This window comes from Rhinopithecus roxellana, chromosome 13 (genome assembly GCF_007565055.1).
Source record: "Rhinopithecus roxellana isolate Shanxi Qingling chromosome 13, ASM756505v1, whole genome shotgun sequence".
In the NCBI taxonomy this organism is placed as follows: Eukaryota; Metazoa; Chordata; class Mammalia; order Primates; family Cercopithecidae; genus Rhinopithecus; species Rhinopithecus roxellana.
The window spans coordinates 86928216-86952982 of NC_044561.1; the positions used below are offsets into that span (position 1 = coordinate 86928216).

General features: G+C 41.9%; 1 protein-coding gene across 2 annotated transcripts in view; it reads left to right on the top strand.

Annotated features, from left to right (window-relative positions):
- Window positions 1-24767, top strand: part of KIF16B (kinesin family member 16B) — a 317342-nt gene that overhangs the window by 213883 nt on the left and 78692 nt on the right. Inside the window, exon 23 of one of the 2 annotated variants that reach the window (XM_010381460.2) lies at window positions 11391-11513. The exons of the other annotated variant lie outside the window; for it this stretch is intronic. Within the exon in view, the coding sequence (XP_010379762.1) occupies window positions 11391-11513 (123 nt within the window). The remainder of the gene's footprint in view (window positions 1-11390; window positions 11514-24767) is intronic. 2 annotated transcript variants of the gene reach the window in all.

A 24767-nucleotide genomic window follows, 5' to 3' on the forward strand; every position in this document is an offset into this window, starting at 1 on the left:
TCTGGCAGTGACCTTCATTGACATCCTTGGTTTCAGCTGTGATTAGGATAGTTATGTAGCAGAGCACATTAGTGATGCGTCAAGCTTCCTATGAGGACCCAGGGATTTGAAGTGTCCTCCCATCACCATGGTATGCGGAATCGAGACAGTGATGCAGGTCCTGCAGTGTCTTCTTCCTCAGTTAATTGCCTTTACCTTCCTCCTTTCATACTTCTTCATGATTCCCTTCTAACCCTTGCTATTTCAGCTCCTCACTTGTTGGTGTACCTGCGACTATTCCACCTAACCCGTATCCCCCACCACCACCATATTCCAGTTCTTTCTCAGAACTTTTGTTTCTCTGTCCTGTAAGTCTCTTTATCTCAGAGTCTCACTTTTTCTCGTGGCTTCTTTCTGCTGTCTTGTCAAATATATAGTTTCCTTAGAGTCACCTGCCTCTGGCATCTCACCCAGCCACCACTTACAACCTTTGATCGAGGTCTCCTGCTGGCCCCAGCTGGTCAATTCGGTGGCCTCCCTTCCCAGGCAAGTTCCCTGCTGCATCTGCCCAGGATGAGGCTTCTCTCTCCATGAAGGTCCACCCAGTAGTCAGCTGCCTCCTCCTAGGTGAGAGGCTTCAAACTGTGCTCTTCAGGGTCTCTAGCTCCTCTGATCAACCCTTTCTGTCCCCCTCTGTCCCCCTCTGTCCAAAAATCCTATCAGGTTACACGTTTTGTATTTGTTTTTAATTTCATCTGACCCTAGTTGCTCTGCCACTGTTCTCCCCTCTCAGGTGTGTGTTCTCCTAAATCCAGAGTTCTCAGAAGGAAGGAGATGTGCTTCTGCCTTTGCTTCTGTCTTGCTCCGCCCACTCTGCGTCCACTCTCAGCTGAACCATCTTTAGCCCACGGTAGCTCTCAGTGGATGTTGGACGCAGCTGAGTGAGTCAGTGATTCTCCTGGCATGGAAGGGGCATTTTCTATTCTGGTCAAATCTTTGGATAAGTGCAACATAAATGTCGTAGTGCCTTCTTCATTTCTGTTCCTAATCAATGACAGAGATGGTATCAAAGCTTAACACACACAGAAACTTGCCATCTTCCTTTGGCCAGGAAGTGCTCGTCTTCCCTCTTTCCCCTGTCGGAGGAATGGACAAGCTACCTACACTGGGTCTACATTCCCACATATTTTCCTCTACCTAGTGTTGCAGACACCAACAGGAAAAGACAGGGAATTGAAGAATGTGTTACGATCTGCAGAGCGGTGGCTGCAGCCTTGTATGCTTCTGACCAGTGGAGGCATTTGGTTTTTTGAGGCAACTGGATTCTCATGTTTTTAGGTTGAGCATGTTTTTGTCACTTCCAAAGCACCCTCTACCCCCATACATAAATACCTTTTTACCTTATACCTAAAGGCTTTTAACTCGTTGATGAGGACATCATTAAAATTAGTCACCAATTTGTCATTATCTTAGTTGGTAGGTCATCTTCCATCATGAACAAACACTCCTAAAATGTACCGTGATAGTTTTCTAATATCTTATTGATGATATTTCTCCTAATTTATTTTTTTTTACTTTTTAAAACTAATATATTTTGCATTTCTTTTTTCTTAAGTTGTTCCACCCAGTGTTTTCTCATATTTTCTTGATAAGAAACACAGAGTTATACTGCAGTAGTCTTGTGCAAGTTAACAAAGAAAAACAATTAATGATTATGAAGGGCTGAGGGAATAGACTTTAAGATGCCAGCAGAAGGATGCCATGGTCAGGAATAAGGGAGTGATGAATAAACAGTACATAATTTTAACAAAGAGTATTAAATATTAGACAGATGTGCTTATTCACACAGGCACAGAAGCATAATTCCACCATGTTGTAAATCATGGTCTTTAGGATTTCTCAGAGATGGAACATGCAGCAGATATGAGCATTGTATAAAAATCATATCACTCATTATAACTTCTGCAGTCTGCTTTATGATCGAAGAAGGCCACAGTGAGGATCATGTTCAGATTGTACCACATAATAGAAGCAGCTTGCAGCATTCAGATTCAGCATGTCATTTCTCTCACCTAAGCATACTTTGTACCTTGAGATAAGATATAGTTTCTGGGTGTGAGAGTTTGATTTACTGTCTGTGAAATAAGTATTAAGGTTGTCGTGATGCCTGTGAAAGCCAGTGGAGTATTGTTGTTGCCATTATCCACTGTGGCTTCAATCCTAGCAGCTCCCTCTGCTGCGGCTTCAATCCTAGCAACCCCCTCTGCTCGTTTCTTCAGGAGTTTATCTAAGCCCACGGCACCCCTAGAGTGGAGCAAGTGTGAGAGTCAGAGTATTCAACCTACTGTAACGACATCTCGGCCGTAGTGAGTTTCTGAATCAGAAAAAAATAGACGCATGCATTCTTGGTTATGTGGTATTCTGCATTGTTATAGTATAGGCATAAACATTTATATTGTGGGACTTCTTAATACATTCTAGACAATAGCTCTTTGAATACTTTTTTTTTTTTTGTTTGAGACGGAGTCTTGCTCTGCCACCCAGGCTGGAGTGCAGTGGCCGGATCTCAGCTCACTGCAAGCTCCGCCTCCCGGGTTTACGCCATTCTCCTGCCTCAGCCTCCCGAGTAGCTGGGACTACAGGCGCCCGCCTCGTCGCCCGGCTAGTTTTTTGTATTTTTAAGTAGAGACAGGGTTTCACCGTATTAGCCAGGATGGTCTCGATCTCCTGACCTCGTGATCCGCCCGTCTCGGCCTCCCAAAGTGCTGAGATTACAGGCTTGAGCCACCGCGCCCGGCCTGAATACTTTTGAATAGTGATTTCATCTGAATTTGATTAAAATCCATTTTTCGCACAGCTGCCTGTTTTACAGACTTGTGGTTGGCAGGATGAATTTATTTAGTCTTTGTTGAAAAACATTTCAAAACAGTGTGTTTCCCTGTTCTCATTACTTTAAAAATGTGCAGGCATCCCTTTGGAAGAGAGTACTTAAGCCTTCCAGCAGTAGTAATTACAGTAATTTTTGCTTACATTCTCTTTCCCAGATGATTTAAAGCTTTGTATGATAAATAGATTAGAGCCACTTTTATTAATGCTTCTTTGATGATCAACCCGGCTTATTGGATAGACCAGTTTCTAATGAGGTCATTTTGTTAATTTAGTTACACAATTTCCAGTATGTAGCTTAGACAACTCTGCCTCATTCCTTAGAATATCTCCTGTGACAGATGTTATATCAGTCTGCGATTGCCAAATAAAGAACAACCCCCCCCAAATTTCAGTGGCACATTAAAAATGTTTTTATTTTATTCTGCTGCTTTGCAAGTAGATAGGAGTGGCTGTGCTGTAGGCTGCAGGTCATCTGTTGCTCAGCCAGGGTTGGTCTGCTCTGCACATGTCATTTTGGGATCTATTCAGAAGGGGCAGTAGCCATCGTGGTGATGACAGTAACACAGAAGGGCAGTCCTGCAAGCCTCTGCCGGTGTCTGCTAACATCTTACTGGCCAACACAAGTCACATGACCAAGCCCCAACTCAAGGGGCAAGGAAGCCTCCATCCATCAAGAGGCCATGGTAAGACTCTGGATATGTACTGCTACTACAGGGAGAGAAGAATTGGGACCAGCAATTAATTTTACATGGATGTATTATGTCAAGGTTCCCAAAGCTCTATTAAAAGATAAGACTCAGATGAAACTTGTAGGACTTCTCCCTATTGGAAACATTCAGGTACCGGGAAGAGTATGCCCTAGGACCTTTTAAGTTACCTATTCAATTTGAGTACCTCCATGGATGAGCTGATTGCTTTCTACCTCTGAAACAGTTTATTCATTGGGAACTGCTCTGTTACACCATTCTTTCCATAATCTCCCTTCTTGTGATCTCCATCTGCATAGTCTGCAGAGTCTGTTCATCCATGGCACCCTCCGTTGCAGAATAAAACAAATGTATTTTGCAATCTGCATTATACACAACCCTTCAGAGAAGACACTTCTCGTATGTCTGCCTCCTCTGATTTTTCTCTCTTACCTCCAACACCCTTCCGTCTCTCCACTGTTTCTTACACAATACATTTTTCAAACCATCACCATCAAATCTCTGGTTAAGGATGCGCTGTTGTAATATGCCTTCTTTATGAGGAATGGAATTGAATAAACTGGTTGATGAGAATGAAAGAGATTCTATTATAAGTCACTCCTCCTGCCTTTTAATATCTGGTTAAAATCTTTTGTTGCTAAAGGTGCAGTGGGTTATAGGGATGACAGCAATCCCAGTCACTGTTTATATTGTGGTTTACAATGTATAGGACTTCTTGTTCATATTTTGTTCCTTTTGATACTTACAGTGATTCTACTAGAATGCAGGAATTCACATTAAACTCCATTTCAGATTTGGAAATTTAGACTCAAAAAGGATTACTAGGTTGAGAATTGGGACTTAAGTCTAGACTTTTCTACTCTAGAATATATATATTTGTCCACAGTGCCAAAACCATTTCATAGTCACTGTTATTCCTGACATTGGTAAAATTTTTTATTGATTTTTTTATAGGAATGACTATGCTGAAATATATATTTCCAAGTATTGCTAAGTTGATTCTTAACTGACTTGTAAATTTATTTTCTTGGAATTCTAGACATTAATAATTATTTATCTCGGTATGAGTTGTTGTTTTCAAGGATTGCCTTATAAGTTTCTTTTCAATTCCTTTTATTTCCTTGTATGGATCTTATTTCTCCTCTTTGCACTCTGTGTTTTCAGCTCTGTAAAAGAAAGCTTAGACACAGTCATAGCGTGAATATGGTGCACGTAAGTTTGTATGTTTACTTTTGCTTCTCTGGCTGGAAGTACATTCCTGCCTTTTATTTTCTCCTGGGCCTCGCATTCAGCATGGTTTGAACCAAAGCTAGGGCTCAGCAAAAAATCAGTGAGTGAAAATCAGTGGTACTTTTCATGATTAATCAATGACACTATACAGTTAAAATAGAAGGGAGAATATCTGCTTTTCCCTGAGGGTCCTAACGTGTCTGTATTCATGCTTAATAGTGAGAGCCACTTAGCAGTTGTTGCTGCATTATCAGCCAGGTATAATAGACCCCACGTTTAATCTTTTTAAAATCAGCCATTAATTGATACGTTGTTCAAAGATGATGACCACTTAATATAATCTGGTGATCTAGAGAAAAATAGTGACACTTTTAATAGTTTCAAGTTGAAACATTAATCCAATATTCAGTATTTCCAAACCTTGAAACAATGTTGGTCAGCTCAGATCTTTGTAGAAGAACTAATTGATTCTGGTGAGAATCATGGATTGGAAATGTCAACTTTAAGATTTACCCAAAGGCCACTAAACTTAAGGTATTCTACAAGTACCAGCGTCCAACAGTTTGCCATCTTCTGGGTAACTTATCCCTTAGGATAGATATATATATCAAAACTTGTATTTGTTTGCTGATGTGAGTCTTCCAAACTCACTTTAGAAATGAGATAATGTTAGCACTCTTTCTCCACACCAGGCTGTCGTTAAGTCCCGTCCTTCACAGGGATGGACAGGATGTGCCTGTATGGCCACGTCTTGGCAAAATCCAGCTCCGTTGTGTTTGCCAAGCCTTCAAAGATAGTGTTAATTAAGACAAGATCCCCTTATAGCAAAGGCAGGCTTCTCTCCTGGAAATAGATAGGAACCTGTCTGGTTATTTACCATACACATCATTTGTGCTTGTTCTCGCATGTTATCTTTCTTCCCTGTTTCTTACAACCTGGCTGATGTTGGAGGCTATAACAAATCTCCATCATCTCTTTTCCAAAATCTCCATTGTCTCTTTCCCCAAATCTCCACTTTCAAATTGTTGGGGCATAATAGGTACTTGAGACACAGTAGCTCTAATGAGAACTATCAGTATAGTATGTGTAGTTGAAGAAAGGAAGGATTAGAAATATGTCCTATGGTTGGAACAGGGACAGGAGAATTTGTAACTTTGTTAAATCTAATAAAAAGCCAGGTTTGCCTGTATTTCAGAAGCAAAGCTTGGCTGTGGGCTCCTGGAAGTTAGATGGCAGTCCTTAGGCCAGACCTTGTCATGATCAGTGTAGACTGAATTTGACCATCTGGTACATAATTAGAATGTTTAGGGACAACTGTTGATGACTCCCTGAGGACTTGGACCGTTTCATGTTCTCTGAGAGCCCACGGTGATCTGAGTGGATGTTAGTGCCACTTCCTGTTCATTTCCTCAATTTGTTCCTTTTGAAGGAAATGGCCTGAGTAGTAAAAGAAGACTTTGAACTGAATATTTACAATGTACCTTATGTTCTGCCTATTTCTTTCAGGTAAGAACTGGGCTACAGTGTTTCACCAAGAGTGGAAAAACAGCATATTTGTTGACACAGAGCTTTATTTCATTAAAAGCTATCAGAAAAAAATATTTTTTGTATTTAACTTTTAAAGATATTTCTTATGTACAGATATGTAATTCAAGTTACCAATTATCTACTTTTTCTTGACTTTTTATTTCTAAATAGGACCATTCCATGGCACATTTAAAATTACTTATACTGTCTTCTATACTCATCCATGCCAGTTCTGCTCGCAGAGAGATGTTCTGAACACCTCCTACTACAATGCCATCAACTTCCCCTTCACAGTCTAAGGATTTTTTTTGTCACATATAGGGAAACTGTGACAGATTCCAAAATAAATAATGCCATCGAAATATAAAAGCTCCCATAAATAATGGGATATAATGGGATACAGCAAACATTTGCATGTCTAGTATAAACCTCAAGATACTCAAAATATAGCCACTTTCAAATCAAAAATAAATTTAAGAGACATTTATGTTAGCTTTACTTCCTGTCCAGTATAAACATAGTTTAGGAGAATGTCAAGAATTTTTTACACTGTACCCCGAGAATTCCACATTTCTAATGAAATTGACTTCATAAAATAATGTTTACAAATTCACACCACAGTGATGATTTGATGGGAACACATTTTGATTTTTGAATTTATGCATTTGCTCAGATCCCTACCTTGTATTTTAGTTATTCGTTTCTGTAGCTGTTCATTTCTGTACACTCATTAATACTTAGTTCATATGAAATCAGTAAGATTGAAGTAAACTGTAGCCAAGGGTGATAGTGGGGACTCTGTCAGTATTTCCCGTCCCCAGTATGATATGTAATGAAGAGAAATATCTTTCTTCTCTGCAGAGGATCCTGTTACGCTTCACTGTCTGGTCCTATTTGGGACAGTAGCTCTTATATCCAGCCAAGGGCCATGTATTGGTCCAGGCAGTTGCTAGTGTGTCAAAGACTGCCCTAGATTGAGGTGGGCTACATAAATATTATAAGATCTACTCTTTCTCAAATACCTGGTCCCTACTCAATTCACTTGCCCAGTGAAATTGTCAAAGGCAGGGATTTTGTGTGTGTGTGTGTGAAGAATCTATGAGCCTGAGCCTGAAGCAGCTTTCCTTGTATTAGGGATTGGTTTCACCCTGGTACATTCTTGGAAACGGAGAACTCTCCAGTTGTATTAGTCTGTTCTTGCCTTGCTATAAATACCCAAGACTGGGTAATTTATAAGAAGAGAGGTTTAATTGGGTCAGGTTCTGCAGGCTGTGTAGAAAGTATAGCACTGGCTTTTTATTCGGGGGAAGCCTCGGGAAGATCACAATCATGGTGGAAGGTGAAGAGAAAGCAGGTGTATCCCACAGTGGGAGCAGGAGCAAGAGAAAGAGTGGGAGGGAGGTGCCACATGCTTTCAAATGACCAGATCTGGTGAGAACTCACTCATTATCGCGAAGACTGCACCAAGCCCTAAGAGATCCCCCCATGTGACCCAAATACCTCCCACGGGGCCTACCTCCAACACCAAGAATATTGCAACTCCTCATGAGATTTGGATGGGGACAAATATCCAAACCATATCACCAGTCATAAAATGCCTGGACCATCAGTTCCAGTCTTACCTCATTTTAAAAACTGATTTATGAAAAAAGAAAGTTCAGGTCGCAAATCTACCTTTAGAATATAATCCATGTAGAGTAGAAACATCAAATGTTTGTTCCAAACATGTGCACTTGAGAAAAACTAAAGGTCTTAGAAATTACAAATACTTTGTAAAAGTTATATTGTATTCCCAAGGCCTGACCCTCTGTGTGGCACATAGGTGGTACCCAGTAAAATAGCAATATTTCATTATATATCTTAGGGGTGCCTAAAAGAAAAGGCATTTAGAAAGTCAAAGGTAAGTCTCCATTGCTTAGCTGACAGAACATGCCGAGGCAATTTTGACCACCATTCTTCCTCAGTAAAATTCCTGACATCTGGATGACAAGATACATATTCATAGTTGTTCTCACTCCATTCCCCATCACAACTTTCTCGTCCTGCTGTGATTGCTAGTTCACTTGTCAGAGTCTGCCTCAGACCTTAAGTCCCACAGGGTGGGGCACTATTATGTTCATAGTTGGGTCCCTCCCAAGTTGTTGGAAATATCATGCCCATTTCCATAGGGGAACTGAGGTGAAGAGAGGACGAGAGACTTACTCCGAGACCAAGTCCCAGAACTAGGATTGGATTCCACATCTTCTCCTTCCTTCTGAGTCTTGAAGTGAAGATCACCTGGAATCCCATGTCCATTTCCTGTGACTACGTCAGGGAAGCAGATACAGTTAGAGTATGTTATGCTTGTGGATACTGTTATCCACACTTTTTTGAGAACCTGAGTCACGTGATCCTAAAAGGTTCAAGTACGTAAATGGAGGTATCCCTAGGCAAAACTGTGAAAAACATGAAGTTTGCCTCTCAGATCGTCTCCCTCACAGGTGTGTGTGTGACCGCCATGTGCCTCAAGTGACAGAAGCCCATATAATTTATTATTATTATTATTTTTTGAGATGGAGTCTTGCTCTGTCACCCAGGCTGGAGTGCAGTGGTGCAATCTCAGCTCACTGCAACCTCCGACTCCTGGGTTCAAGTGATTCTCCTGCCTCAGCCTCCCAAGTAGCTGGGACTACAGGCACGTGCCACCACGCCCGGCTAATTTTTTGTATTTTTAGTACAGACAGCCTTGCACCGTGTTAGCCGGGATGGTCTCAATCTCCTGACCTAGTGATCAACCTGCCTCGGCCTCCCAAAGTGCTGGAATTACAGGTGTGAACCACCGCGGCCGGCCTGTGCATATAGTTTTGAAAGAACTCTAATGATGATCCATCCCTCAACAAGGTCACGTGATGTTTAAAAATTTTTTACTATTTACTGTTTATTGTTGGTTGAAGGAAAAAAGGTTAATTGCCTTCCCTCCTGCCTTTCCTCCTCCTCACCTCTAAGGACAGAGCCCATAGCTGCTCAGAGATAGCTCTTCATCAATTAGCTGTGGTGCTGGCCTTTTGGTCTAACTGATGAGGTGAATCCATGTTCCTCCCAAGGTGCAGCAAGTGGATCTTCCCTTCTCAACTGGTATTACCCATTACTAGTTGTTGCTTAATGTCCCTGCTGTGGCATTCCCCTCTGATGAGGTTGCCCCTAGCTACAATATGCCCACTAATCCCCAATACATACATACACACACACACACACATATGCAGCAGCAACAACAACAACAGATTGATTCCATGAGAGATCACATCAGATCTGGAAAAGAGATGATATTCCTACTTGAAACTTGTAGTTATTAAGCATGATGTAGCAGGGATCAGGTCTTAGGCAGCAGAGCAAGAACTTGTTGGCTGAACTGTGGCATGTGTAGGTTAAAGACGTTTCTTAATATTGCATGTCTTATAAGTAAAACCACTAATTTATTTATCTGCCTTTTCACCTTTAAATTGATAAATATACTACACGTTTAGGAGATGTCTACATTTAAAGTAATTTGGAAATGGACTGTTAGTGAATTGAAAAGCCTTTAGCAAGATTCATCATGAGGAATCCCCTTTTTAAGAATTTCTTGATGGTTTTGATATCAGGGACAGCTAAATCGGTATACCATTATGATAAACAATTAATTCTTCTTGCTTTGGGTGACCAGCCATGCAGGGAAAAATTAAGGTCCTCTGATAGGCTTTGGAAACTTTGTGCCAAAATGCACACACAGTCAGCTAGATCGAAAGCAGCAATCTGAAGCAAATTGTATGTCCTTGTGTCCTCTGGAAGTCCACGCTTTCATGCACACAGCTAAGTTGAGACTCAAGTTACACCTGGCTGAGAACCCTTTCTGCCTGGGAGAAAGGGAGCTTATTGCCCCCTGTTTTCTTTATAGTCACATAAGTGGGTTCCATTGCATAATCATGGAATTCTCAGCATCTTAAAATCTATGTATGTGTGAAGTGTTCATTAGCTCAATGTGTCTCAGATGGATGTAATTATTGTAAAATTTCATGATTGCATTCTAGAGTAGTGGTGATGAAAGTGGGCCCTAGATTGGCCTGAGTTTAAATCTTGACTCTACCCCGTACCTCCATCAAGTGAGCTCAACCCTCAGTCTTGGGCCTCTCATCTGATAAATAGGGTTAATAATGGCTAATACCTCGTAGGGGGAATTGTGGGGATTAAATGAGCCAATTCATGTAAACTGGTTAATGTAGTCCTTGGCATACAATGAGTATCCAATAAATGCTAACTCTAATTATGATTCTAATTATTTTATTATTGCTATTACTTCAAAACCATATGTTTTCTAAAGCCCCAGCTTAGTGCAAACAATAAGGATTGTTCAGAGATTTCTTCCAATTCACACTTAAGATCTTCATTTGGAAGATTTATTTTTTTCATAATGCCTCTTCCTCAGACCCCACTAGTCCCCCACTGCGCAGGCCATAAATATTTGTCAGAGCCAAGTTGAGTATCAAATGGGGCCTAAAGAAAATACTTGGGATTTGTTTTAATTGTGGTTTAAAGAGCTTTCCACACTACACTGGCTTATAAAAATGCCTAAAAGTTAAAAATGAAGTAAATTTGAATAAAATCTCCAGGTTTTACAGCTTTATAAGTATAGCTGTCTGATAGTGTGTGAAGAAAAAAGTTTGTCAGATGGTCAAGACTTTTCAGAAGACAATCTGGTTTACACTGATTTTTTTTTTTTTTTTTTAAGTCAGGATAATGTAATTTGTCCCTGTTTTTACTTGTTCTTATAAATTGGAAGGAACTTCAAAGCCAAACAACACTTCATAGTGCTTTTGCCCTAACTCCTTGGAATGATATACCTAAAATCATGGTCTTTTTGTTACGAGAGAGGCTTAGCTTTTCTCTTTCAAAGGAAACCATCATTTTTCTAAATAAACCCTACTGGTTTGATGCTCTTTTCTCTACTTGAAACACATTTTCTCCCTCCTACCCAAGCAGGATATTTGCAGTGGAGTGATTCTGGTTTCTCTTTGTTTTCCCTATCTGACGTGCCTTTGATAGCGGATGGTTTCTCGCTCTTTGGGTGCAAATCCAGACGACCTGAAGGACCCAATTAAAATTAGTATCCCACGCTACGTCCTCTGCGGGCAAGGAAAGGATGCACACTTTGAGTTTGAGGTCAAGGTGAGTGTCTTCTTGACTCTTCTGGAGAATGGAGGTTGAAGACTATGCAATGCTTTCTCTGTCTTTATTTTTTCAAAAGGGGATGAAGCTGCATGTGAGTATCCTGTTTGTAAAATATTTGGTCTTGCCCTTCTTTAAACCAGTCTGTAAAACTCGTGACTGTAACACATGGAAGGAAGTTACCTCATAGAAGGTGTTGGTAAGGCAGACAGAAATGGAATTCCTATCACCCACACTCTACAGGTAGGGTGACCAACCGTCCGGGTTGCCCAGGACTTTCCTAACGTCTGCCCTTCAAGTTTCACACTTTGGGAAACCCCACAGTCCTGAGCAAACCAGGACAGTTGGTCACCTTCCCCATGGGCTTAGTCTTAATTTTTCTTATCTATAAAAATGAGACTAATAATATTTATGTCATAGGAATATCAGTGCATATAAAGTGCTGCATCTTGTGGCTGGTATAAACAGTAAATTGTAGCTATTGCTGCTATTACTACTGCTGTTTTTGTTGTTGTTTCTATTATTAATTAGGAAGCCTTCCTCATTTGTTTCAAGTGTTTCTTGATTTCTACAACTTTTCAGGAAGAGATGTGCCTGTTTCCTTACGTCATGGTTTTCTAAATAATGACTTCATCTTTTTGCTAATTTGCTTTCATTGACTCATAACACTTTATTAAATGATGTTGCTGGCCACCATCCTCTCCTCAAGGAAGTAATGATAAATCACACTTCTTTGTTTTCAAGGATCAGCAAGGGTATTGATGTAATGAAGTCCACTAGGATCACCAGTGTATGCATGCATAAGGGTGTTCTTGGAGGCTGTAGGTGGTTTTGTTCAGATCAACACCAGACCATGAATCTGGATACTGAGTTTTGTAGACTCTGACCCCACTGCAATTTGCTGAGGGGGCATAAGTCATCGGAGCCTCAGTTTCCCCATTGATACAATGAGGAAATTGGAAAGTAACAGTGGTCTTCAGATTTTGTTTTATCTGAGAAACCTCTTTGTTCAAAGAATATCTTATGTGGAAGGACACCATAAAAGGCAGGGAAGCCTGGAGCTGCTGGGCACATAGGGAGTGGGGAGGGAGGAAGGAGCCTAAAGCCAGACCTCCCCACCGCCTGTCCCCACACCTGATGCATCTCAGGGCAGCCCTGGGCTCTGGGGCATCCCTCCCTTCAGATGTCACATTCTTTCAACCTTCCTGAGGAAATAATGTAAATAACTTCTTTTCTAGCCAATGAGACTTTTAGGATTTTATTTCTATATAATAAGTTTTCCATTAGAAAAAAAAAAAAAAAAAAAAAAAAAAAAACCACAACAGGACATCAGTTTATATAGTTGAGGTTTTCATTGAGAAAGTATGATGCCTGCATGTTGTTGTTGCTGTTATTCTTCTTTTTTTTTTTTTTTTTTTTTTGAGATGGAGTCTCACTTTGTTGCCCAGGCTGGAGTGCATTGGTGCGATCTTGACTCACTGCAACCTCTGCCTCCTGGGTTCAAGAGATTCTCCTGCCTCAGCCTCCCGAGTAGCTGGGCTTACAGACGCGTGCCACCACGCCTGACTGATTTTTTGTATTTTTAGTAGAGACAGGGTTGCACTGTGTTAGCCAGGATGGTCTCGATCTCCTGACCTCATGATCCACCCACCTTGGCCTCCCAAAGTGCTGGGATTACAGGCATGAACCACTGCGCCCAGCCTTTGTTGTTATTCTTAACTTTATTGATCCGATTATGTGGGTTCTTATTTAAATGTTACGCTATGTCCTTGATCCACTACTTCCCACTGCCCCTGACCTAATATCTATCTCCTGGTCAATTTATTTTTCATTTGTTCTCAACCATTCCAGATTTTGTGTGTGTGGTGTGTGTGTGTATGTATGCGTGTGTGTGTGTAGAATTTCATTTGTACATATATGTGATTATACATAAATATAAAAACAATTTCTGAAGTTGTGTTTGCATTATGGCCATTTTGGTTAATTAGAGAGTGAAGACTGGCTTCCATTAGCTCAGAATTAGAATTCCCCAGCACATAGAACTCACAGCAGTGAAGGACATGCAATGATTTTAGTTGGTACATCGATTTGTTTTACTTTAACACATAAATGTGTTAATAAAATATAACTGTTAAATCAATTTCATGTATAGAACTCAGATAAAGAAGATATTTAATATTTTAAAAACTGCATTGATTTAAATAAAAATTGCAAGCAAATAATAGTCAGATGGTGTTCAGATATGGCCAAAATTGTGAAGATGCTACTGTCCATGAAAGTTAGAGAAACCAAATACAGAAAATTCTATGAGGCCTTATGGAATCTAGGCGATCACTTCAAGATAAATAAATTCCAAATACACAGAGCTCTGCTTTCTTTTCATTTCTCAAAGCAAGTTCTGAAGTGTGTCATTGTTCCGCTTCCTTTTTCTGCTCGTCCTTAGGTGCTGTAATTATGAGCACCAGGAATGTGTTAGCACCAACCTGGGGAATGTCTAGTTCTCCATTTAAACAGGGCCTCCTGATACCTTCACAGTCAGGTGTGTGGAAGCTCTCCACCCCATATCGATACCTTGTCACGTATGAGAAACAGACATGACGTGAATATACAGGCCTTCCCCAGAACAAAACAACAAAAACAGCCTCACTCCAGGCAAAGAGGTAGCTGCTAAATAGCAGCCCCCCACCCCACAACCCTCATATCCTGCCATCTCCAGGCAACCTCAGCAGGTCACACAGCCTCGCTGTGCCTCACCTGTCAAATGGGAATCATAAAACCCACCCCACTGGGTTGGTATGAGGAGTGGATGAGTTTGTATGTGTGAAGTGCTTAAAACAGTGCCTGTCACATACTAAGTATTGGGTAAGTGTTGGTTGTTAAAAAGAAATAAAAATAAAAGTGGGATGAGTGAGACTTTACTGTGAGGCCCCTTCATGACTTTTGATGTACAGTTATGTTTTGATGAGAGTTTTGGATTTTGTTGGGATTTTTTTTCTTTTTGGTTGTTTGGTTGCCCTCAACATTTGGAATTTGAAATTGAGATTGCTGACCTTTTCTCAGTCATTTGGACATTTCGTGCATAGACCCTGTTTTCTAGAACAAATAGTCATGCTTATGGTAATATATGGTAGTATTTTGGCTACTACTAAATTCTCTTGGTGAACCAATGGGTATTTAAGGAGGCTAAGGTAAAAAGTATTATTTTTAAAAGAGAGTATTCTCTTCAGTTTTAAGTTTTTTTGAAGGGAGATTTAACATTAATGTACATACATAGATATATTATTACACTTTATAATTTAGAAAAATCTTTGCTGCTTCTCTTTTAAAAAATCAGTTTTTGTTTTTCATTATCCCCCATAATGGTCCTGAGTACACACAGTGAGATGCCGTGCCCTCTGTGACCAGCAGGGCAGGGTCTGACACCCCCTGGTACATGACCCCTGTTTGTTGTATTGCTTGCTGGTGTCGCTGCCAGCTTATTTAGGGTCCCAGCTGATTTGTGTGCCCACACCAGGGCCCACGTGGTGTGAGGCCTGAGGGGCCTCTGGAGGGAGACAGCACGCCGGGGTGTAGCCGCCCGGGTTCTCCTTTGTCATCTTCCCCTCGCCCTCCTCACCTGCTCTGCTTCCTGCGCTCTTCTGCCTACCTTTGTTTAGGTAGGACTCATTAGTCATTGAAATCATTCCTTCTTCCTGACCATTTTCATTTTAATCCCCAATGTGGGAGCTCCAATTTGGTCTGCCCATTGCCACATGAAGTAGTCAGGAGCCTGTTAAAGGAATGTTCAGGGAGGACACAGGGCGTGTGATTTCAAGGGAGGGTAGGAAGCCAGTGGGGGTTCCCAGATGCTCATCTTCTGACCCCTGCTGGGCCCTGAGGAGGTTTCTGCCACTGGTCTTTAAAATGAGAATAATAGAGTTTTTCATTAAACCAAAATCTATTTAATTCAAAAGGACTGTCTTCTACACCTGTTTTATTGGCGGGGGGGGGGAGTGGAATGGGATTAAAAACAACTCTTTTATGAAATAGCTGTGAGGATATATAAATAGACAGGTTTTTGTTGTTTGATCTTATTTAGTTTTTTAAAATCAACTCTGTTGAGGTGTAATTTACATACAGTGAAAGCACACATTTTAGTTGTAGTTGGATGCGTGTTGGCATATATATACACCCATGTTACTAGCCCTCTGGTCAGGATTTGGAACTTTGCAGGCACTCCAGAAGTTTCTGGTGCCCCTTTGCAGTCAGCGCCCATGTTGCAGCACCAAGGCAAGCACTGATCTGCCCTCTGCACCTACAGATTAGTCGTGTCTGCTCTAGCACACCAAGGACAGGGGATCCGATGGCGTTTATCTTCTGTGTCTGGCTGCATTCATTTAATGTGATGTTTTGGAGATTTACCTATGTAGTTGAGTATAACAGTAATTTGTTTCTTTATATTACTAGCATCCCACTGTATGGATATGTCACAATTTGTGTGTTCATTTCTTTCCTGTTGGTGTTTGTTTTGATATTCTTACCCAGTGATACAAAAGGTTAGCATTTTGGTATTGCCCCTTTCCCCCACTTTGTTTTAATCCTCCCAGGAACCCCTGGGTCAGAGTATCAATTCCTGTTACCATTGAAGCTGTACCTTCCTGCGGTTCCTAGTAGCACATCCGTCTGGAACTGTGTCCGCAGATGCATGTCCTGCTGACTGGTTTCAGAAACAGAGATGGGATGGGGAAGCTGAAGCAGTGCCAGTCTGGCTTCTCTCTGAGAACAGGACGTTCTGGGCTGAAAATTGCTGTGTGTCACCTGCTGGTCAGCAGAATGAAGCTGTAAAATTTGTGCCTGTGCTCAGCTGCACCTGCCACAAGTAATGCCACTAACCGGATGACAGCAGTCATCTCACAACCCCGCTTCGCATGCCTCTCAGTCACTGACACGTGGCATCAGTTATGCTGCGTTATGCTTGCCATTTTCAGTTAGTTAGGACCAGAGTGGGTAAAATTTAATTTTGAAATCACATTTCAGCATAGCACAAAACACAGGCCTGGGAAATCGATGGTTAAGACGAGCAGAGACTATCACACTCATGTCGTAGAAATAAGCTGGTGTTTCCAGCATTGTTTGAAATCCCTTACATTTTAACTTACGTATCAACACAGTAACATAAAGAAATAAACCCACACTGGTGTGTTTATTTTTTAATATTTTGTTTCCTGAGAGTTTGTATTCTTGTAAAATCTAGAAGTAATCTGCAGAAGAGTTTGTTGTCTCATCTTTTTTTCTGAGTGGTCATCTGCAGTAGCGCCCTCTGCCCTGTTCTCCATCCTGTCACCAGAGGTACTCCCTTGTTTCACAGCCAGGGTCACAGCTCGCAGTCGTGTTGCTTTCAGTCTGGTTATTTTCAGTCATTGTCTTGTTTGCTGGTCTTCCTCTGTGGACACAAGCTCCCAGGACCCTTGTCAGTCTTGTGTGACACAGAACCCCCAGTGCCCACCCCATGCCTGACTGGTACTGGTCACCCAGCGGATCACCCAGCTGCATGATGCATGCTAGCCTGGCCACAGGTGCTGTCATTAGGCACAGCCTGTCTGGAGCTTCGGGGATGACTGGGTGACCGTGTGCCCTTTGTAAACCTCCCCCCGTCCCCACCCAGCTCCTCATGCTCCATCCACACTGATGGAGTTAGTCACTGTTGAGCCATTCTGCCCCTTGCTCATCCTCGTGATGTGGCTGGTGGCTCTTAGTCATGCAGGGGGAGTGTGGGCGAGTCGAGCTTCTTGACTGTGTCCGAGTCCAAGCATGCCAAAGCCTCCCATCTCCCTTCCTCCCCACCTTCCCTCCCGCCTTCTCAGCACCACCCTCCAGCATACCCATGCCCTGGCTCTGGGCTGAGTTCAGCACCTGCAGGGTACATCTGTTTTGTCTTGGCTTTCCTTAACAGAAAGGTAGACCTGTATGCCCCCGCCCAACCTCTGGACATTGTCCTGGCTGCCGGGCACTCTCCAGCCCCTTGCTCTTAGAAGCACGTGTCCCATTGTTATCTCCTCTAAGGAGCCTTCTGCATTCCAGCTATGCTCCCAGGTGCCTGCCTTTTCTCACATGGCTGCCGGGTGTTAGCCCTATTGACCAGTATCACTTTTGTCCACTTGAAGACCCGAGAAATGCAGGACTACACACAGACAACTTAGGTCGCACACATATGTCCAGGACAAAAGCTTTCCTGATTTTAATCATCTGGGTTTTGTTTAGGTACCATAGTAACAGTCTCCTCTTGTCTCATTCTGCTCTGACTCCTGATCGGTGGCCTGAGAAGGAGGAAGAAGCAGAGAAAACATGAGTAATGAATGATAACGAGGATGTATAACCTCACAGAAGTATTCCAGGGAAAACTTGTAGACCATCTGCAAATAATTATCAAGTACCCCAATCAGTGGCAGCCGTTCTCCTTCCATTGTGTGAATTTAGGTCTGTGAGCTCCCCCTTCTAATTTTAGTCAGTCTGGCCCTAGACACTTAGGGCCAAGAGATCTCATCTGCTGGGTCCTCCCTGAACCTAAAAGACCTTGAAGTGAGACACGGCAAATTGCAAAACTGCAGGGCAGCAGTTCAAATTGGATTTTGCTTTTACAACTGAAGAACCACATGGCAGGCACTGTGGGGCAGGGACTGTCAAAGTCGTGGAACAGTATTAACCCGAGGCAGCAGGTGCAAACTGGTGGTGGAGGACGTGGGGTTTTGTTGGCCTGAGCAGATTTTTTAAATTTTGCATGAATTGTCAGTATTTAAAACTTGGGAGACCTGACATAGAAACCCAGATTTGCCAAGATCCTGTGAAAAGTCAGTACAAGCAGGAACTGGGGCCAACATTCCTGCAAGGCAGCGCTCACAGGGCAGAACAGCAGCTCCTTTCAGGGCAGGTGTGTGCCTCCACTTGGCCATAGACCTTGGGATTTCCTGTCGTGGAGAAAATCACCCTGATGACATGGTGGCCTCCAGGGACACTCAGAGTCCAACTGCACCGTACAGAAAGGCTCACAGAGCATTCAAAAGCACACAGAGATGTACAGAAAGGAAGGGTAGGTGGCACCCGGAGGGTGGGCAAGCAAGTGGGCCGAGTGTGCTATCTGACCCCTGGTCACAACTAGTTCACCTGTCCTCTCTCTGTCATCTCAGCCTTCCCCACTTACTATGTGCTTACAAGGACCAGAGTGAAGTGTTAGACAAGGGGCCATGGCAGACAAAAGGGTGCCCAGAGCCAGCACATCTTCTCCACGAAAGGAAGCAGGCACAGGCACACCCAGCCAGCCACCTGCTGTGAGCAGTCTTGGGTTTCACCTGTGCTTCTCCAGGAGAGCATGTGTAGTACCAGGATGGGACCAGGCTGGTTGTCATCAGGGCTGGTCAGTTCAGGGGGAACTTAGCTGTCATCCCGGAGGGTACATATCATGATGTAGCATTTCCCTCCCTTTCTGTCCCTAAGTAACATTCTTGTCTGTTCCATCCTGTTTGGTTTTTTTAAATTATTCTATCTTTGGCATGGTCTTACAGTTCATCAACCTGTGGCCTGTATTTAACACGTCTTGCACACTTTAGGAATTTTGTTGTACCTCACAGGCTGCTTGCTTACATGTCCTAGATCTGTTCTGACAAGTTCTGTGAGATTTGTCTATACCTCATAAGCTTCTAGCTTACCTACTGGCCGTATTTAACACTAATTAGCTGCATCCATCCTCTATAGCACAACTGGATGTTCTCAGATAGTATAGTAGACTCACGCTGTGCTCTCGCTTAACATCCACGCACCGGACCGCACTGTGTTTCGTTCCTGACTGATCTCTGTAGGGAGTTGCAGCTCTTTAAGGAAAGAAGCTAACATCTATCAAGAACCTTCTTTACCCAAGGCATTTTGCTAGACATTTCCACAAATTTGGAGAATGTACCAAAATGGGGGTAGTATTCGTATTTCACAAATTAGGAAATTATGAATGACTTGCCCAAGGCTACACAGCTACTTAGTAGATCAAGATACCTAATGTTCATGTCAGGTCTAAGTGCACTAAGCCATGCTTGTTCCCTTACTTACTCATTTTAATGTACCTTCCAAATATCACTACTTTCTACACATTTATAAATTGAGGCTATATTTTAGTATTGCCCTAGAGATAATGGTCATTTTCAAATCATTACCTGTTTTCAAAATCTACTGTTAGTTTTGTATATGTTTTCACTTTTTTGCCTTGATTCTGACCAAGTCATGGGTACTTTGTAAATTGGGGCTGTTGTTAAGGCTTTGGTAAACCTGAAGAATTTGATGGTAGATTGGCCTGCCAGGAAGCATGAAGAAGAAATGCCCAGAAAAACTGCAGTTTGGGAGTTGAAGCAATCACATTTGCAGTCCAAGAAATTTCTCTTTATTTGGCAGAACAGAAATAAGAGCCATTCCAGTCTATTAGATAAACTATGTACAGATACATCTTTTGGAAATACTCCCTACTTGATAGAATATAGATGTTCAGAAAGTGTGGAGTGTTGCTGTCTGAATCTGTGCTTATTAGTAACTGATGCATTATCTCCCTGCACGTGTATTAGCACAGCCGAGACAAATGGAGTGTTGCTTATGCCATGTCCATCTAGATTTAAATCTTCAGATTCTGTACTATTTTAAAATATAAAATGGCAAGTGAAAGTAACTACACTAAGACTTGAAGAATCACATTTTGTCCTGGGATTTTTTTAAATTTATCACTCCTCACCTCTCTTTGCAAACTTCCAGTCTTCTACTGAAAAGTGAAAAAAAAAAATATTTTTTTCTTCCCCAGTTTTCACACAAACCAACTGATCTTTTATATTGCCCTTCCTTGGACAGCCATATTTATCTTCACAAAGTAAGTGCTTCCTATGTAAGAAGTGACTAAGAAGAAATGAGATTGAGTTACAAGCACGGAAGAAAAGCAGTTATTACTTTATGGTTATGCCTTCAAATTCCATTTCAACCAAATTTCTATTTTTCTATTATAAGACTGTATTAGTATTCCTCCTTCCTTGGTTTCAGAATTTTGGGAGTTTTGCATCTCTTCCTAGAATAAAATTTGTTTTAAAATCACAAAATCATTTTAACTTTCCTTTTTGCAGTTGCTACCCACAGATACACTTGTCTTTCAATAATGAATAATATAACGCCTTTTTAGAAACAGGATCACAGTGCCAGGAGTCACCATCTATTGAGTATCCAAGCACTGTGCCTAGTCTCTTCACATTTTTTTTTAGTTCGTCTGCAGGTTAGGTATCATGAGTGCATTTTGCAGATGAAGAAATGGGGACCTGAAAGAATTGAGTAATTTATCTAAAATCACACAACTAATAAGTTACTGGGCTTAAGTCAGGATCCAAGTCAGAGTTAATTCAGAGCTTTTCATTATTTTATTATCCCATGATGACTGGTGGAGAGTTTACATTCCTTGGTTTGCCTCTGAATATCTGGGTAATTTAAAGGGAAATTGCTTAGACTGTCATTCTCACCATTTCCCACCGTGTTAAAGTAGAATGATTCCCGCTATTCCTCACCTGCTTCACAGAGGTGTTGGCAGAGGAGGAAGCACTTTGTCGGTGACAATCTTAGATTTAAAGGTGTCCGTCTCCCACAATGTCAGGGCCTTCACACATTTTATCAAATTCACCTTCAAACTACCCTGTGAGGTAAGTATACTAAAATAAGTGGTATTACAGCCTATTTTGAAGATGCTGAAGTTAAAGCATGGGGAAGTTATTATTTCTGGTTATTGCAGAAGGCAGGATTTGGGCCAGCCTGAAAGCCCTGTTAGACTTAGCAGCACTTCATAGCTGCCTCGAGTGTAAGTGTAATTTGGGAGTCAATCACCAGGCTCATTGCTTCCTAGCACACCAGGTTTAGACCAGGTTCACAAGCCTGAGGCTCTGAGGCACTTTCTGTACTTGTCAGTGATGCACCTGCGTAGAAGTGTGTCTGAGATTTTCCTGAATCAGATGGCTGTGGAATCTCCTATTTGAGCGGCTCTCCTGCTTTCAGGAATCTTCACTCTCCAAGCTCCATACACCTCCCATTTGTGTTACCCATAGACGGGCAGATCGAAGACTGGCATTGGACTGCCCTTTCCTTGTGCAGTGTGCTGTCTTTAGAACCAGGCCCTTCCTGCAGAGGCCCGGCTTCTTCCCTCAAGTACCTTTGAGACAGAATTTCTGCAGTTGGTCAAGCTTCAGGTTCACAGGGCCCACTGCACTGGAGGGGGAAGCCTGCTTGAATTAGGAACTGTTACACAGTTGTGGACATGGTCCAGATGACAGCTGTTCCCTTGCCTTGTGTCCCTGGATGGCTGCTGACTGAGTCTCTCTTTCTTCGTTCCCACATGGATGCAGAGCTCTGCCCTCCTTTGGGCTCCCCAGAAAGAGAAGCCTGTGAACGTTCCCGAAGTGTCCCTCATGGAGCCAGAGGAGGGGATACATTGCATATATATCTCAGAGCAAATAACTTAAAATACCCCATTAGACTATTGTGTTCTCCCAAGAGCACCAGCCTTTCCATTCCTCCTGCCTAGATATTCCTGGGAGCTCCAAGTGCTGCCACCTTACTAAGCCTAGGAGTTCAGCTCCAGCCTACTTGCTCAGCCTTTATCCCCAAACTGTGTAGGTTAACAGGACCCACCCTCCTAAAGGCAATTTAGAGACTATCTGTTGTTTCTTAATGTGTCTTTTAGGACATTAAGACAGCTACCTACCCCAAAATTGTTTATCACAGTATGTTTTCTAAATCAGTGTTCTCTCTAAAGGGAATTTGGTAAATGAGATTTTCTCTTTGCTTTACAATTTGCCCTCTTATGTCCCCTAATGCCTACTTTCTAAAACCTTTAAACAGTTATAGATAAGTCAGAAAAGGACGATAATGCAGGTCACACTGCTGCCCACACTTCAGGATGAAAAAGTAATAGAAAAGTGTATATTGAAAAGAGGCTGTGAGTGCCACTGTCTCCATTATTTCTTTTATTGCTTAACAAGTATTTGGTACCTGTAATATAATTTTTTTGAAGACCATACTAGAAGGATCAGGATAAGGAGGAACAGAAAATATGAATAAGCAGTTCATCCATTCGGGAGACAACTAAGTGTGGGAAGAGAAACACATGAGAAAAATTGAGCAGCACGGAGCCAGGAGGCTCATGGAGGCATAATCAGAAGACATCAAGGCGGATGTACATTTTTGTTTGCTTGAAACCGATGGGTGGATTTCAATGAGTGCAGACGAGAGAGGAGGTGTTCCGGGCAATGGGAACAACAAAGACGGAGGCCCGAGGGTAGAAAAGGACAAGTGATGAGTTGGTAATAGGAAACAGTACAGAAGGAGGCTAACCTTGGAGAGAGGCTCTCCTCTCAGGTAGAAGTGAATCAGGAAAATTAAGTGAGGATGACGAGGTTTTGAAGGAAGGAATATGAATGTAGCAACAGCATCATTTTGAAATGTGCTAAAAGGATACTCAGGGAGTTGATCTTAGGTGACTGTCATCATCTCAGTAAACTGAGATCATTGTGAGGATGGAAAAATCTAGGACGTTTTGAAATACTCATCGCAGAGAATGGAATTTGGAAGGATTTCCAAGTCGGAGTGACTGCTGAGCTAAAATGGCATACCTGTAGTGTAAATTCATTCTACCGTCCTACGGGGCTGTCTTCAGCAGTGCAGGGCAGCACCCAGGAGAGCAGGCTGACACCACAGGCTCTCAGTTTGGGGGACTGTTGCAATGGGCCCCACCAGAAGGCCTAGGGAGTCAGGGATTTTGAGGTGCTGGTCTCCCAGGGCCAAGAGGACTAACCTGGAGTCCAGCCTCTGTAATTGATCAGAGAGAAAGGAGGTAAGCTCCAGGAAGAGGTCACGGTGAAGACAGCCAAGCAGAGTCAGCACCTACGGGGTGTGCATGCCCACAGTAATCAGAAAGCACTGGCGCTGTCTGTCCTCGATTTGGGGATGGCAGGGGCAGATCACATCGAGGAGCAATCGGATGACAGCCTGTGATCTCTCCGGGAGATTGGCGTGATTAATGGGGTGCTGGCTTCTTTTACTACTTCTGGCTTAGTACAATTTGCAATAGTTGTCTGAGAGATTTTAATTAAATCTAATACACTAATGCTTGTTACTGTATAGATTCATACATTTGGAATATATTTCATGTTTTCTCAGACACACTCGTAGTTATGTTGCTGCAGAAGACTTTCAGTAGAATTGGTTAATTAGACCCTGCTGTCTTGGAAACATTGAGGCCTTCCTGCATGCATCTTTTACCAGCCACAGCTTAGAGTCACAGAGCCTGCACTTTTCAAATCACACATAGCTATCACTGGAAAAGTTATGGAGCAGGCACACCCACTATATTGATTTTTTACCTGTTTAGATAGTATAACATTTACTAACTGTACATATTATTTATGTACAGTTAATAAAGTGTATTTATTAGAACACACTTTCAGAAGTAGAGATGTAGAAAGAATAAGATTTAAAAAAAAGAGAAGTACCAATAGTTTCTTTCCATACCCCATGGAGCATCTCGTCTCTTCCACTCTGAGGCCTGCCAGCTGGGAGAGTATATATTAGTTTTCATTTTCTATAGTATGTAAGGAGGTTTTATTAAACCTTATCCATTAATGCTTGTTACCATTATACAGGCATGTTCATTAGGAATATATTTCCTATTTGCTCAAACATGTTCATAGTTATGTCACTGCCTAAACTTTATTTTGCAAAAGTCAGACAAAACTTTTTTTAGTATATATTAGGTTGCTATTAGACTATTTCTTCTAAATAGTTACTAATTACAAGGATTTTTTTAAAATATGCTTGAGGTAGCTCCCCCATATGTTGTTTTAAAAAATATTACTGAAGAGGACTCTACAAGTAACTGGTTAAAGGCAGCCAGTTATAGTATGATTCCTTGAATGGAAAACTGTTGATTCTCTTCTTTACACCGCTAGATATACATAACCAAATATCTACTGATGACAGGTCTTAACACTGGCAATCCTTAAACCAGCAAAATAAGTATATGACATAAATTTGTAGGAAGCACTCAACTGAGACTTGTTGATAAGTAAATGCCGTCCATCTTGAGGACGTGTTTATGGTGTTTAAGTTGTGCTTGATCATTTTATGGCCCAGGAAAGAAGGATTTGTATCGGTGAGACCACTCAGAGGGAGAGAAGTAATGAATTTGCTCCTCAAATATATGCAGTAATGATACCTTGC